The 14,482-nt window shown below is 40.8% G+C and overlaps 1 protein-coding gene across 5 annotated transcripts in view; it reads right to left on the reverse strand.

Annotated features, from left to right (window-relative positions):
* LOC132886516 (triple functional domain protein-like) overlaps nucleotides 1–14,482 on the reverse strand; it is a 340,453-nt gene that overhangs the window by 98,416 nt on the left and 227,555 nt on the right. For all 5 annotated transcript variants that reach the window (XR_009654705.1, XM_060921223.1, XM_060921224.1 and 2 more), the window contains 3 exons: nucleotides 13,617–13,726; nucleotides 13,459–13,528; nucleotides 10,784–10,873 (listed from right to left, as the gene is read on the reverse strand). Coding sequence is in view for 4 of the 5 variants with exons in the window: in XM_060921223.1 (XP_060777206.1) it covers nucleotides 10,784–10,873; nucleotides 13,459–13,528; nucleotides 13,617–13,726 (270 nt within the window). In the remaining variant the exon portion in view is untranslated. The remainder of the gene's footprint in view (nucleotides 1–10,783; nucleotides 10,874–13,458; nucleotides 13,529–13,616; nucleotides 13,727–14,482) is intronic.

The raw sequence follows: 14,482 nt of genomic DNA on the forward strand, positions 1-14,482 counted from the left end.
ATTTGCTTTGTTTGTCTAAAACGAACCTTATCACAGCCTACAAAAAACCCGCCGTCCAACCTGCGGAAGCATATTGAGGTATATAAATGTTTTATTCCAAGAGAAAGCTTGCAATAAAGATGTCTGTGCTTTTAGAGCTAGCGATAATGTTGCAATAGCTATGCAGTCTCGTTAGTGAAATGACTTTCTATGGATTTGCCCGCCAAGCTGCCGTAGCCTTGTCCACGGCTAGCGTTAACACATAGCTAGTTAACTTGGACACTTTTAGTTAGCATGTAAACACGGAGTTACGCTAACATGAATAACGTTAACTTATCTGAAGTCCTTTCAGAAATATATTTTAGCATAATCTTGCCAAATAAACAGAATGTAGAAATCTTTCTTTTCTGTTTATCTTTTTATGTTAGCTACCCAATATGATTTCAAGTTCGAAAAGAGTTTGCTAGCATGTCAGGTGGAGCTTCAGCGCTACAGGTTCTACAAACTAGTCAGTAAATCCAGTCGGTTGCTTCAGAGGCATTAGGTTTTGTAAGCGCTGTGGCAATAATACGACGATGCATTGACACAAAATGTGCTTTTAATATTTAAGTATTTTTAAAAGCAATTACATCAGTACTTTAACTTAAGTAAAAATTTGACCGGACAACTTTCACTTGTGTTGGAGTAACATTTGACCAGCGGGATCTGTACTTTGACTTAAGTAATGAAGTTGTGTACTTTGTCCACCTCTGTTTAAACAGATATGTGACTGGCAAAGGACATAAATGTTGCATACAGGCCACACAAAATCCACACCTTAACAAGAAACATTTTCAGACTTTTCTTTCGTTTTGACCTTAATTTCTCTTGGCAGAGGGTCTTCTTGAGTTTCTTTCTTGCAGGCTTTGGTCTAGCAGTCTTGGGCGAGCTATTTGGGAAGAGTATTGTGAACTAAGCTACCAGTTACTCTCCATTAAATGAAGTTTCATGACAAAGAAGAAGAAATGTAGCAAGCTAAGCGACTCCAACATGGCAAAAGTAGTTTATTACATCAGACACTATTTTTATTTTTTAAATTGAACCAACTTCATAGTGAGTCAATGCGATCTCAGTGATCAGTATAATGGTCAGTCAAGCAGACACACAGGTTAAAAAAAAAAAAAAAGTTCAGTTCAACTGTTTATCAGACAATAGCCTGCGCTGGTTACTCTCACTGCTCCAAAAAAAAAAAATCTGGCAACAAAAACAAACAAACGAACAAATAAAAAATGAGCGTTCCATATAATAACAAAATGCAAGTATCGATCGTGCGTGAAGGTTCATCTGTGTTTGTGTGTGCACATCTATCTTTGCATAGTCATTGAATGATCTGCTGCGTTTCCATCGCACCACGTGATGTGACCGTTATAAGGAAGTGTTTCTGTGGCTACGCATCACCTTGGCCTTCGACATGCGCAGTCAGCATGCACAAGTTGGAGGAAATAAGGATTGTTTGCTAGGAATTATGGGATTTTGTGTTGGATTTATGGACTTTAAGCAGACGAGGATATGATTTTTAATCATATGGTAGACTACAGCTACCAAGTGGAATAAAAATGTACCATCAACAGCATGGGAAATAAGGAATCTTAAGCAGACTGTCACCAGACAGAAAAGTCTGAAATGTTGTCCAAATTTCAGCCTGTCTGAGACACGGGCCAAAGGCCCAGAACAATGCGGCTGGGGGTCCTGGGCCCACTTTAGGGCCCCCCAAACTGAAGGGCTTTAGATGCCTGAAGATGGCTTCTCAGCTATTTCCAGGCACATTTTTGTGATCTTCAAAGGCCAAATTACACTAGACATGAGTTGCTAATTACACTAAAATTTAATATAATTTACAAAAAAATGCCAGAAGATTCAAGAAAAACATACTTCAAGTTAACCCAAGAAAACAGCAGCACACAGGCCAGTTCCATGTCTAGAAAAAGTATGAGGGGGGGGGGGGGGGGGGGGGGGCAAGGATGTTCCAGTTGGTTACAACTTACTGGTCCATATACATAGGTACTATAATAACAACACTCATGAAACATTAGGTCAACAATGACCATTTTTATATTATGTTTATAATAAGTCTATAAAAAATTTAGTAATTAACAACACAACTCTGCTTATGTAATAGAATTAAAATTTTGAGTATGAGATTCCAAGTCACTTTGTGACAAAATTACTTTTAAAATGACTCAAAACTAGACATGGGAATATCATTTGGCATTCAGACTAAAATCTGCTCGACTAAAACTTGGAAAATAGAAGAAAATTCTATTAACAATCCAGAGCCAAGGCCAGGGAGCAGATGAACAGGCTAAACTGACTGTCTGCTAGCTGCACAGAGTCGTCACTCAGGGTCCACTACATCGAGACTGTGTCTGTTCCCCGAGCTAAACAAAAAGGTAGAAATATTCAGAGAGTTTGTTCCAGTAACCTAATCAATATAAAATTAGATCATACTGACTGTACAGCCGCTGCCAGCACCTTTGATCTAAACGTGGGGCTATTAAATACAGTGGGGCAAAAAAGTATTTAGTCAGCCACCAATTGTGCAAGTTCTCCCACTTAAAAAGATGAGAGAGGCCTGTAATTTTCATCATAGGTACACTTCAACTATGAGAGACAGAATGGGGGGAAAGAGTCCAGGAAATCACATTGTAGGATTTTTAATGAATTAATTGGTAAATTCCTCGGTAAAATAAGTATTTGGTCACCTACAAACAAGCAAGATTTCTGGCTCTCACAGACCTGTAACTTCTTCTTTAAGAGGCTCCTCTGTCCTCCACTCATTACCTGTATTAATGGCACCTGTTTGAACTCATTATCAGTATAAAAGACACCTGTCCACAACCTCAAACAGTCACACTCCAAACTCCACTATGGCCAAGACCAAAGAGCTGTCAAAGGACACCAGAAAATTGTAGACCTGCACCAGGCTGGGAAGACTGAATCTGCAATAGGTAAGCAGCTTGGTGTGAAGAAATCAACTGTGGGAGCAATTATTAGAAAATGGAAGACATACAAGACCACTGATAATCTCCCTCGATCTGGGGTTCCATGCAAGATCTCACCCCGTGGGGTCAAAATGATCACAAGAACGGTGAGCAAAAATCCCAGAACCACATGGGGGAACTAGTGAATGACCTGCAGAGAGCTGGGACCAAAGTAACAAAGGCTACCATCAGTAACACACTACGCCGCCAGGGACTCAAATCCTGCAGTGCCAGACGTGTCCCCCTGCTTAAGCCAGTACATGTCCAGGCCTGTCTGAAGTTTGCTAGAGAGCGTTTGGATGATCCAGAAGAGGATTGGGAGAATGTCATATGGTCAGATGAAACCAAAATAGAACTTTTTGGTAAAAACTCAACTTGTCGTGTTTGGAGGAGAAAGAATGCTGAGTTGCATCCAAAGAACACCATACCTACTGTGAAGCATGGGGGTGGAAACATCATGCTTTGGGGCTGTTTTTCTGCAAAGGGACCAGGACGACTGATCCGTGTAAAGGAAAGAATGAATGGGGCCATGTATCGTGAGATTTTGAGTGAAAACCTCCTTCCATCAGCAAGGGCATTGAAGATGAAACGTGGCTGGGTCTTTCAGCATGACAATGATCCCAAACACACCGCCCGGGCAATGAAGGAGTGGCTTCGTAAGAAGCATTTCAAGGTCCTGGAGTGGCCTAGCCAGTCTCCAGATTTCAACCCCATAGAAAATCTTTGGAGGGAGTTGAAAGTCCGTGTTGCCCAGCGACAGCCCCAAAACATCACTACTCTAGAGGAGATCTGCATAGAGGAATGGGCCAAAATACCAGCAACAGTGTGTGAAAACCTTGTGAAGACTTACAGAAAACGTTTGACCTCTGTCATTGCCAACAAAGGGTATATAACAAAGTATTGAGATGAACTTTTGTTATTGACCAAATACTTATTTTCCACCATAATTTGCAAATAAATTCTTTAAAAATCAGACAATGTGATTTTCTGGATTTTTTTTCCGCATTTTGTCTCTCATAGTTGAGGTATACCTATGATGAAAATTACAGGCCTCTCTCATTTTTTTAAGTGGGAGAACTTGCACAATTGGTGACTGACTAAATACTTTTTTGCCCCACCGTATTAGATCTCCTACATCTAAAGCGCTAATGGTTAATGAACTCATTACTGATCAGGAGTTTAATGTACTGTGTTTAACTGAAACATGGATTAAGCCAAATGAATATATAGCATTAAATGAAGCGAGTCCTCCTGGATACAGTTATATACACCAGCCTCGTCTAACTGGCAGCGGAGGAGGTGTCGCGGTTATTTATAATGATTATCTAGGTGTAACACAAAAACCTGGTTATAAATTTAATACATTCGAAGTTCTTCATACTCAGATAATGTATGTAGCCTCGAAAAATAAGTCTACCCAGTTAATTCCGTTACTTATTATTTACAGGCCCCCGGGGCCATATTCTGAGTTTCTTTCTGAATTTGCAGATTTTATCTCAGATCTGGTTATTTCCTTAGACAAAGCTTTAGTTGTCGGAGATTTTAATATTCACTTCGATAACCCAGAAGACCCTTTGAAAACAGCGTTTGTGTCCATTTTAGATTCAGTAGGGATTAATCAGATTGTCATAGGACCGGCCCATAATTGTGGTCACACCCTCGATTTAATACTAACATTCAGATTAAACGTAGAAAATATAGTCATACTTCCACAGTCTGAAGTTATCTCAGATCATTATCTCATCTCATTCAAAATATGTCTGAGTAATAATATATGCACCTCACCATGCTACTGTATTAAACGTACATTCACGTCAACTACTGCACAGAGCTTTATAGAATAGAATAGAATAGAATAGAATAAATCTTTATTGTCCACCAAGGTGGAAAATTATCTTTGGCTCACCATCACATATAACATGCAAACAACACACATTTCAACAACACAACTTGACAAACAGCAACACAGACAACAAACACAGAGGGTTGTGCAAAATAGAATAAAATAAAATAAAATAAAGTAAAAAAACATAGCAGTTGTCAGTGTCTGTGGATCACTCACTTTGTTGAGTTAAGAATGCTAATGGCATATGGAATAAAAGATTTTTTAAATACACTTTTAGCCAGAGGGGCCCTATAGCGCCTCCCAGACTTCAGAAGCTCAAATTGGCTAAAAAAAAAAAAAGGATGAAAACAGTTTGCCACTATTCTTGTAGATTTCCTCCTCAGCCTTTCAGTGTACAGGTTCACGAGATGTTTTTGGAATTTTCCCACTATTTTGCTTGCCATTGACACAATCCTGTTTAATTTATTTTTGCACGTACAACTTAAGTGTCCGAACCAAGCAGGGAGATGGAATGTTAAGATACTCTCAATATGTGTTGTGTACACAAGCTCTAGAATCTGAGGGCTAACCCCAAGACAGCTCAATCGTCTGAGAAGGTTGAGTCTCTGAGAACACTTCTTAAAAATATAATCTGTGTTCTCAGTGAAACACAGCTGACAGTCAAGAAATGTGCCAAGATATTTAAAAGTTTGCACAGTTTCAACACATTGACCATTGAGTGAGACTGGCTCTGTTGTCAGGCCTTGCTTCATACAGAAGAGTAGCTCCTTTGTTTTTGTCACATTTATTTCTAACTGGCTGGTATTACGTACACCATGCTTCCAGGGCCTTCACATGGGCGGAGTAGGTGGCCTCACCAGAGGGATCATTTTTCTGAAACAGGCCAACTAAGGCCATGTCATCTGCATATTTAATCAATTTAACAGTGTCATTATTAAGAACAAAATCATTTGGAAATAAAGAAAATAACAAGGGTGATAAAACACTGCCTTGTGGACAGCCTGTGCTTATAGTAAGCACTCCTGATTGAGTGTCACCAACTGATACCCTCTGAGGGCGGCAGGAAAGGAAATCTCTGATCCAGAGAATCAGGCCCTTGTCAACATTAAGACTGGCCAACCTTCTCAGAAGAATGTGTAACTTTATAGAACTGAAAGCTGCACTAAAATCTACAAATAGGACCCTGGCATAGCCCTTAGTAAGTGTGAGCTGCTTTGAGACAGAGTCTAACAGAACCAGCACAGCATCATCAGTACCTCTGATAAATGATCTCCCAGAGTTATCAACTTTGATTGGGTCACTGTCAGCCCCTGCAGAACCTGATCAGGCAACTGAATGCTTAGAGTCAACATTCCGCCATGCCTTAGATAATGTAGCTCCTCTTAAAAGGAAAATGGTCAGAGACAAAAAATTAGAACCCTGGTTTCATGATGACACTTGCACATTAAAACAGACCACTCAAAAACTGGAATGTAAATGGCGTCAAACAAAATTGGCAGTGTTCAAATTAGCGTGGAAGGAGAGCTTCCTGAAGTATAGAAAAGCTCTTAGTGCTGCGAGATCAACATATCTCTCCTCCCTAATAGAAGATAACAAAAATAATCCTAGATTCCTATTTAATACTGTAGCAAAATTAACCAGGAATAAGTCCACTATAGACACATGCACACCTGTAGTATGTAGTAGCAATGATTTCATGAATTTTTTTAATGACAAAATTGAGAATATCCGACAAAAAATTCAAACTACTAATTTAAGGTCATTCAATGTAAGTGACCCTGTAGTTAACAATATAACTGTATCAGATCAGCAGTTAGAATGTTTTACTCCCCTAAAAGAAACTGAATTACTTTCATTAATCTCAGCATCAAAAGCCTCAACTTGCGTACTAGATCCCTTACCTACACGTCTATTCAAACAGATAATACCTGAAGTAATTGAACCGCTTCTAAAAATAATAAATTCTTCTCTTACGATTGGCTATGGTCTGTGGCACAGCAGTTATGCTTATATTTACAGAGGAATAACATCCATGAAATGTATCAGTCAGGATTTAGACCTCATCATAGCACAGAGACAGCTCTGGTTAAAGTAGTAAATGGCATCTGATCAGGGCCGTGTCTTGCTGCTTGTGTTGCTTGACCTTAGTGCAGCATTTGATATCATTGATCATTCCATTCATCTGGATAGACTAGAAAATGTTGTGGGAGTTAAGGGAACAGCCCTCTCCTGGCTCAGCTCTTATTTAACTGATCGCTATCAGTATGTTGATATAAATGGTGATATTTCTAGACGTACTGAGGTAAAGTTTGGTGTTCCACAAGGTTCTGTCTCGGGTCCACTGCTTTTTTCTTTATATATGTTACCTCTGGGTGATATTATTCGTAAACATTGTATTAGTTTCCACTGTTATGCTGATGACACATAGTTGTAAGTTTCTGCAAAACCTGATGAGAGACACCAGCTTAATAGAATTGCGGAATGTGTAAAGGACATTAGACACTGGATGCTTATTAATTTCCTTCTGCTTAACTCTGACAAGACTGAAGTACTTGTACGAGGACCACATGCAGCTAGAACTAAGTTTTCTGATTACATAGTAACTCTGGCTGGCCTTTCTGTTTCTTCACGTGCAGCAGTAAAAGACCTCGGAGTGATTATTGAACCCAGTCTTTCATTTGAAACTCACATTGATAACATTACCCGGATAGCTTTCTTTCATCTCAAAAATATTGATAAGATAAGAAATTTAATGTTACTACATGGCGCGGAAAAACTAGTTCATGCTTTCGTTACCTCCAGGTTGGATTATTGTAATGCCTTACTTTCTGGATGTTCCAATAAGTGCATAAACAAGCTCCAGTTAGTTCAAAATGCAGCAGCAAGAGTCCTTACTAGAACTAGAAAATATGACCACATCACCCCTGTCTTATCCACACTGCATTGGCTCCCAATCAAATTTTATATTGATTATAAAATACTATGACCTTTAAAGCACTGAATGGTCTCGCACCACAGTACCTGAGTGAACTTCTGCTCCTCTATGACCCGCCATGCCTACTTAGATCAAAAGGTGCAGGCTATCTGCTGGTACCTCGTATAGTGAAGACTACATCAGGGGGCAGAGCCTTTTCTTACAAAGCCCCACAGTTATGGAACAGCCTTCCAAGTTCGGGAATCAGACAGAGTCTCAGCGTTTAAGTCTAGGCTGAAAACATATCTGTTTAGTCAAGCCTTTTGTTAATGGTGTTTGAGGTAAAGGTGTAGATCTGGAGGGTCCTCAGACATAGTGTTTTGGTAAACTGGGATGTATGGATGCTGTCAGTCCCCACTCGCTTGCTCACTCGGGTTTGTTGATGGTGTAGTGGCTGGCTGCTTTATGTCCCGGGGCTCCCTCATGCCTGTGTTACCTTCTGGCTCTCTCCTTTTAGTTATGCTGTCATAGTTAGTTGCCGGAGTCCCTGCTTGTACTCGGTGCAATATGTATACTGTTCCTACTTATTCAGGTGGCATTGGGCATACCTAACAACCTGTGTTTTCTCCCCCCCAAAAAAATCTGTCCCTCTGAGTTACATGTCAGTCCTGGAATCGAGATGCTGACCTCTTCTGCTCCTCGGACCTGCCTGATCCATCCTGGTGCCCTGTGTCTGGTTGGAGTCTCATCATATCACTCCTGTGGAGGGCGGCCCCATGTGGACAGTTGAGGGTCGCGCCTGGAGGACGCTCTGGACTCTTGCAGGGGTGCTTTTGTGGCTGGGGACTGCAGTTGACTTGTTGACTTTAGGACTGCAGTTGACTTGCTGACTTTGGGACTGCAACTGTCGTGAATGGTTTTGCGCTCGGGTTTCCGTCGGTGGGGGGTTTATAGCATCAACGAAGCTGACTTTGTGTTAGGACTGTTAATGTTATAGTCATGTTGTCTGTTGTTGCCTGGATGGGGATGGGTTCCCTTTTGAGTCTGGTTCCTCTCGAGGTTTCTTCCTCATGTCGTCTGAGGGAGTTTTTCCTTGCCACCATCGCCACAGGCGTGCTCATTGGAGATAGATTAGGGATAAAATTAGCTCATGTTTTAAGTCGTTCAAATTCTGTAAAGCTGCTTTGCGACAATGTTTATTGTTAAAAGCGCTATACAAATAAACTTGACTTGACTCTATTAAAATATCAATCTACATCCTACAAAGCTATGACTGTCCATTCTTATTATGAATTAAAAAAATGCACATAATAATCACAACATAAACATTGATTGTTAGTTTGATACTAAACATAATACTGTCCTGTAAAGTTTCATGTCAACTGAACTCTTCATGAACTGACTGGATCAATTAGATACTGTCAACCCTAAAACACTAGTTCAACTGCATCGTGCAATAAAAACAACAATGAATACTGAGTATATTATTATTGTCTTATTTAGTGTGCCACTTGGGGAGAGGGAGGTGCCTGTAAATTTTGGCGGGGCTCGGACCTTCTGTGACCTAGTTATGAATTTTTAAATCCCCGTGCACGCGAGTGGCTGGAGCCAGGGCTTGGGCTAAAGTTTTCCACGAGCCGCGCTTGCTGTTGATGTTGGATCAGGCCGTGCCTGAGCTCGTTCGAAAGTTCTTGGGGAGAGGGAAGTGCCTGTAAAGTTTGGTGGGGCTGGGCCATTCTGTGGCTGAGTTTAGAGTTTTCAAAGGCTGGCTCGAGCCACGGCTCGTATTAAAGTTTTCGGCGAGCAGGGCTCGCGCAGGGGTTTTGGGGGTGAATAACGGGCTGAGGTTGGGTCGTACAGGGCCGTGCCTGGGCTGGTTTGAAAGGGCTCAGGGAGAGGGATGTGCCTGCATATTTTGGCAGGACTAGGACTATTGGTGGCCTAGTTATGAATTTTTTAATTCTGTCCCGCAGGGGCCCCAGTTTCACAGGCCGTGTTCCGACAAAGTATTCGCCCAGTGTAACATTTGGAAGAAAATTAGAATCTTTATAATTTTTCATGGGCCATCCAGTTTGATGCTTTTGAAATATAGACGGACACATTCTAATTATTTTTTCATCGGCCATCCGGTCCGATGCTTTTGAAATACAGATGGACAAATGTGAAAACTACCAGTCAGTGTCCGCCAGTCTGCGCTTATTTCCCACACTGCATCAGTTCACTTCACACACAAGCACACAAACCATCAGTTCACAGAAACAAGCAGCTCAGTCTGTCACACACATGCAAAACTGTACTGCATGGGTGCTACTACGGTAAATACATGCATCGCACAGAGTAGCACATGTGACATACATGTTGCACTGTACAACCTTGCATTTTAGATCTGTTTTTGTGTATGTGTGCTCCTAGCATTAGAGCTGTGGTGCTTCTGCCTTGTACAAAGTCACGTGCATTCCCGCTATTGTATGTTATTTAGACAGCCCTCTGCTGTCTAAATAACACAATTACAGCTAGGAAAACAAAGTTTACGCAGCCTATTATATAATTAACCCCGCCGACAGTAGTCGGAGGGGTTATTATTTTCACCTGCGTCAGTCTGTGTGTGTGTGTGTGTGTATCTGTCTGTCTGTCTGTCTGTCTGTCTGTGTGTCTGCAAGATATCTCAAGAACCAATGGATCGATTTGGACCAAATTTTGTACATGTGTTGCCAATCACCCAGGAAGGAAACCATTAAATTTTGGAGGTCAAAGGTCAAAGGTCAAGGTCATGGCAGAACTTCGAAATTTTCGCCCAATGTATTTTAATAGGGAAAAGGCGGGGTTTGCACTCGTTAGAGTGTCCCTGTCTAGTTGCAATTATTTTTTTATTTCATTCAATTCTAATCATCATAAATTTGTCTCGAGATTTCTTCCCACACGATACATCAATATATCCTTACATGCCTAGTGATTTTCATTATAAAGCTTGTAAAAGTCATGCAGTGAAGCCAAGATGTAAAAAAACAGCTAAATTACACTTACGTCAAAGTAGGAGCTAGCGTGATCCAAGATAAGCTGAGTGGAGTCCGGCTTGTTCTTACAGTAGTTCACGTACATTTGGAACTTGTCCGCCTGTAAAAGACAACAATGCAACATTACAAACAAAAGCATGTGAGATATATAAAATACCACAGTACTGCTGAACTCTGTTCTGATTGGTTGGAAGCTATTGATTAATTTTCTATAAGAGCAACTTAGTCAGTAGTTTCGGCTGCAACTCAAATCACAGGTTTACGTACATTAATGCACTTTGAATGCATTATTGTTCACAGTGTACACTGGCATTTGTATGGCATACACTCTTTATAAACGGATTTTAAAAAACAGAGTTAATGCTGTAAATTTTGCAGGACCAAAAAGGCTTTTCCATTTCCCGGTAACATTATAAGCTTTTTTGTATTTTAACTTCAAAAAAGAGAAAAAATAGAGACTGGAGAGCGAATGACTGTTTATCGCTGCTGTAACAGGAAGTATCATAGGAAGTACCTTGTTTTGGAGACATTCCATAATATTTAATGTAACTATAAACCTATGATTCTTTAATACAACCGCAAAGCAGAAAAAGTTGGGACGGTATGTTGAAATAGAAATTCAAACTGAAGACGATGATTTGTAAATAATCTTTGACCTGTATTGCACATTATTTGATGTTTTATCTCTTTTTCTTAAATAAACACAATTTTCAATTTTGATTCTTGCAATACATTTCAAAAAAGTTGGGATGGTAAAGTATTTACCACTTTGTAATGTTGCCGTTCCTTCTCACAACACTTAAAAGATGTTTAGGAACTGATGACACCAAGTGATGAAGCGTTTCAGGTGTTATTTTGTCCCATTCTTCTTGCAAACAAGTCTTAACTTGTGCAACAGTACGGGGCCGTCATTGTCATATTTTTTGTTTCAAAATTCACCACACATTCTCTATTGGGGACAGAGGGGACAGGCACCCTCTTCTTCCACAGCCATGCCTTTGTAATGTGTGTAGAATGTGGTTTTGCATTGTCTTGTTGAAATATCCCTGGAAAAGATGTTGCCTTGAAGGCAGGATACGTTGCTCCAAAATCTCAGTGTACTTTTCTGCATTAACGCCCCATCACAGAAGTGTAAGTTACCTTTTCCAAGGGCACTGACACAACCCCATACCATGACACACCCTGGCTTTTGGATTTGTTCCTGGTAACAGTCTGGATGATCCTTTTCGTCTTTGGTCCAGAGCAGACGGCGTCCATTTCTTCCAAAAAAGACCTGGAATATTGATTCGTCTGACCAAAATACACATTTCCACTGTGTGATGGTCCATTCCAGATGCCTCCAAGCCCAGAGAAGTTAATGGTGCTTCTGAACACAGATAACACAAGGCTTCCTTTTTGCACAGTAAAGTTTTAACTGGCATTCATGGATGTAACTTTGTATTATAGTGCCTGACAAAGGTTTTCCAGAGTAATCCTGAGCCCATGTGGTTATATCAGCTGGAGATGAATGACAGTTCTTGATGCAGTGCCGTGTGAGGGATCAGAGATCATGGGTGTTCAACTTAGGCTTGAGCCCTTGCCCTTTACACACTGAAATTCCTCCAGATTCCTTGAATTGTTTAATGATATTATGCATTGTACAGGGTGAAATATCCAAATCTCTTCATATCTTTCTTTGAAGAACATCGTTTTTAAACATTTCAATAATTATGCATTTGTTGACAAACTGGAGATCCTCAACCCATCTTTTCTCCTCAAAGACTAGGCCTGTCACCTGACAATCACCTGTTTCAAATCACATCATCGTCTTACTGTTTTACCTCATTACTAACCCTAAATTGCCCCTGTCCCAACTGTTTTTGGAATGTACTGCAGGCCTGAAACATAGGAATGGATGTATATTCCATCCATTCATCCATTATCTGTAGCTGCTTATCCTGTGTTGGGTCGTAGGCAAGCTGGAGCCTATCCCAGCTGACTATGGGCAAGAGGCAGGGTGCACCCTGGACAAGTCACCAGATCATTGCAGGGCTGACACATAGAAACAAACAACCATTCACACTCACACCTACGGTCAATTTAGAGCCACTGATTAGCCTAACCTGCATGTCTTTGGACTGTCGGGGAAACCAGAGCACCCGGAGGAAACCCACGAAGACACGGGAAGAACATGCAAACTCCACACAGAAAGGCCCTTGTCGGCCACTGGGCTCGAACCCAGAACCTTCTTGCTGTGAAGCGACAGTGCTAACCACTACACCACCGTGCCGCCTGGATGTATATTAACAAAACATGAAATATCTTGCATTCATACTGTCTGCGATGAAATACAAATCAAAGTAAATTTAGAAATCACTGCTTTCTTCTTTTTTTATTTGCTTTTTCCATACTGTCCCAACTTTTTCTGATTTGGGGTTGTAAATTAAAACTTGTCATGTGGTATAAGATGAAAAAAACTCTTCAGGATATGCTGTTAGGAAAATAATCGATATCAGGGTGGTATCCCCAACTTGTCATTGATTACTTTCCTATCACAGTCTACCACAAAGTGTTTAGTTATTTAGTCATATGTTCTGATTCTCTGAGGACTCAAATTCCAGAGCAGTATGGTAATCCTTAGGACAAACTGGTCTCACGCCAATCGATCCCACAAGGTGTGTCTGAACTCTCCCACCAAACACTCACCCACGTAACAAAGCAATGACCAACATCTTCAGGCAGCTGCTCGTATTTCTCCAGCTCTTTCAGGAAAATGCTGGAAGAGAATAATCAAACGAAGGGGTTAAAACTGTTTAAGTAAAAATTTAAACCAAGGGTGCACTTCAGCTTTTAAGGACACTTACTTATGGTGGAACTCATAGAGGTCCTGCATGTTGCCGAATATGATGTGCTCTTTGTTGACAATCCCTGGTGGAATCTCCTCCACACCGCTCGTCATCTCCCAAAGATATGTCTGCAACAGTGCACCAAAATGTATCTTCTTGCTATGTTTGTGCGTTTATGACAATTTATTTCTCGCTCTCTTTCCACCAAACGCTTTCCTTTTTTCTCAAGAGAGTCAAGTAAAAAGGGACCAAAACTGTCTTCCTGGATGGAAGAGGATGCTGCACTTTTTGCTAGGACTTTTAACAACAGGCTAAAACATGTGAATTTCCATGCAATCAGGTGGGGTTTTGTGGGTAATTTTGCATAGATTGATGTCTAACAATACTACATTCATAATACTGATTCTCTTCTAAACTTTAAATCCCGCCTTAAAACACACCTTTTTAAACTTGTCTATTCTGTCTGACTCCAGTGCTGACTTTTGCAATTTTATTTTTGTATTTTAGGCATTGTATGTTGGTTTTTATTGTGTATTGTAAGGTGTCCTTGAGTGCCTTGAAGTCAAGTCAAAGTCCCTCTCACACCAGAATCTGGTCTTCCCAGGCAATCTCCTGTCCCAGTACTAACCAACTTTAAGGCGTATGGGTGCAGCGCCGATCTCCGTTTTGATAGCCCTCAGCCTCTCACCTATACAGCTAGGGTTACAGTGGGGCACTAGTCCTCTGGTAACCGTGAGAGTTTAACTTCCCCACATGCATCTATATCGAAGCATGCCTTGCCAGACGGCAGTAGGTAACATTTTTATGATGGTCTTTGGTTTTACCTGACCGCGAGCAGAACTTGCAATCTCCCGGTCGAGAGGCGGACACGCTAACCACTAGGC

Source organism: Neoarius graeffei, chromosome 5 (genome assembly GCF_027579695.1).
Source record: "Neoarius graeffei isolate fNeoGra1 chromosome 5, fNeoGra1.pri, whole genome shotgun sequence".
Classification (NCBI taxonomy): Eukaryota; Metazoa; Chordata; class Actinopteri; order Siluriformes; family Ariidae; genus Neoarius; species Neoarius graeffei.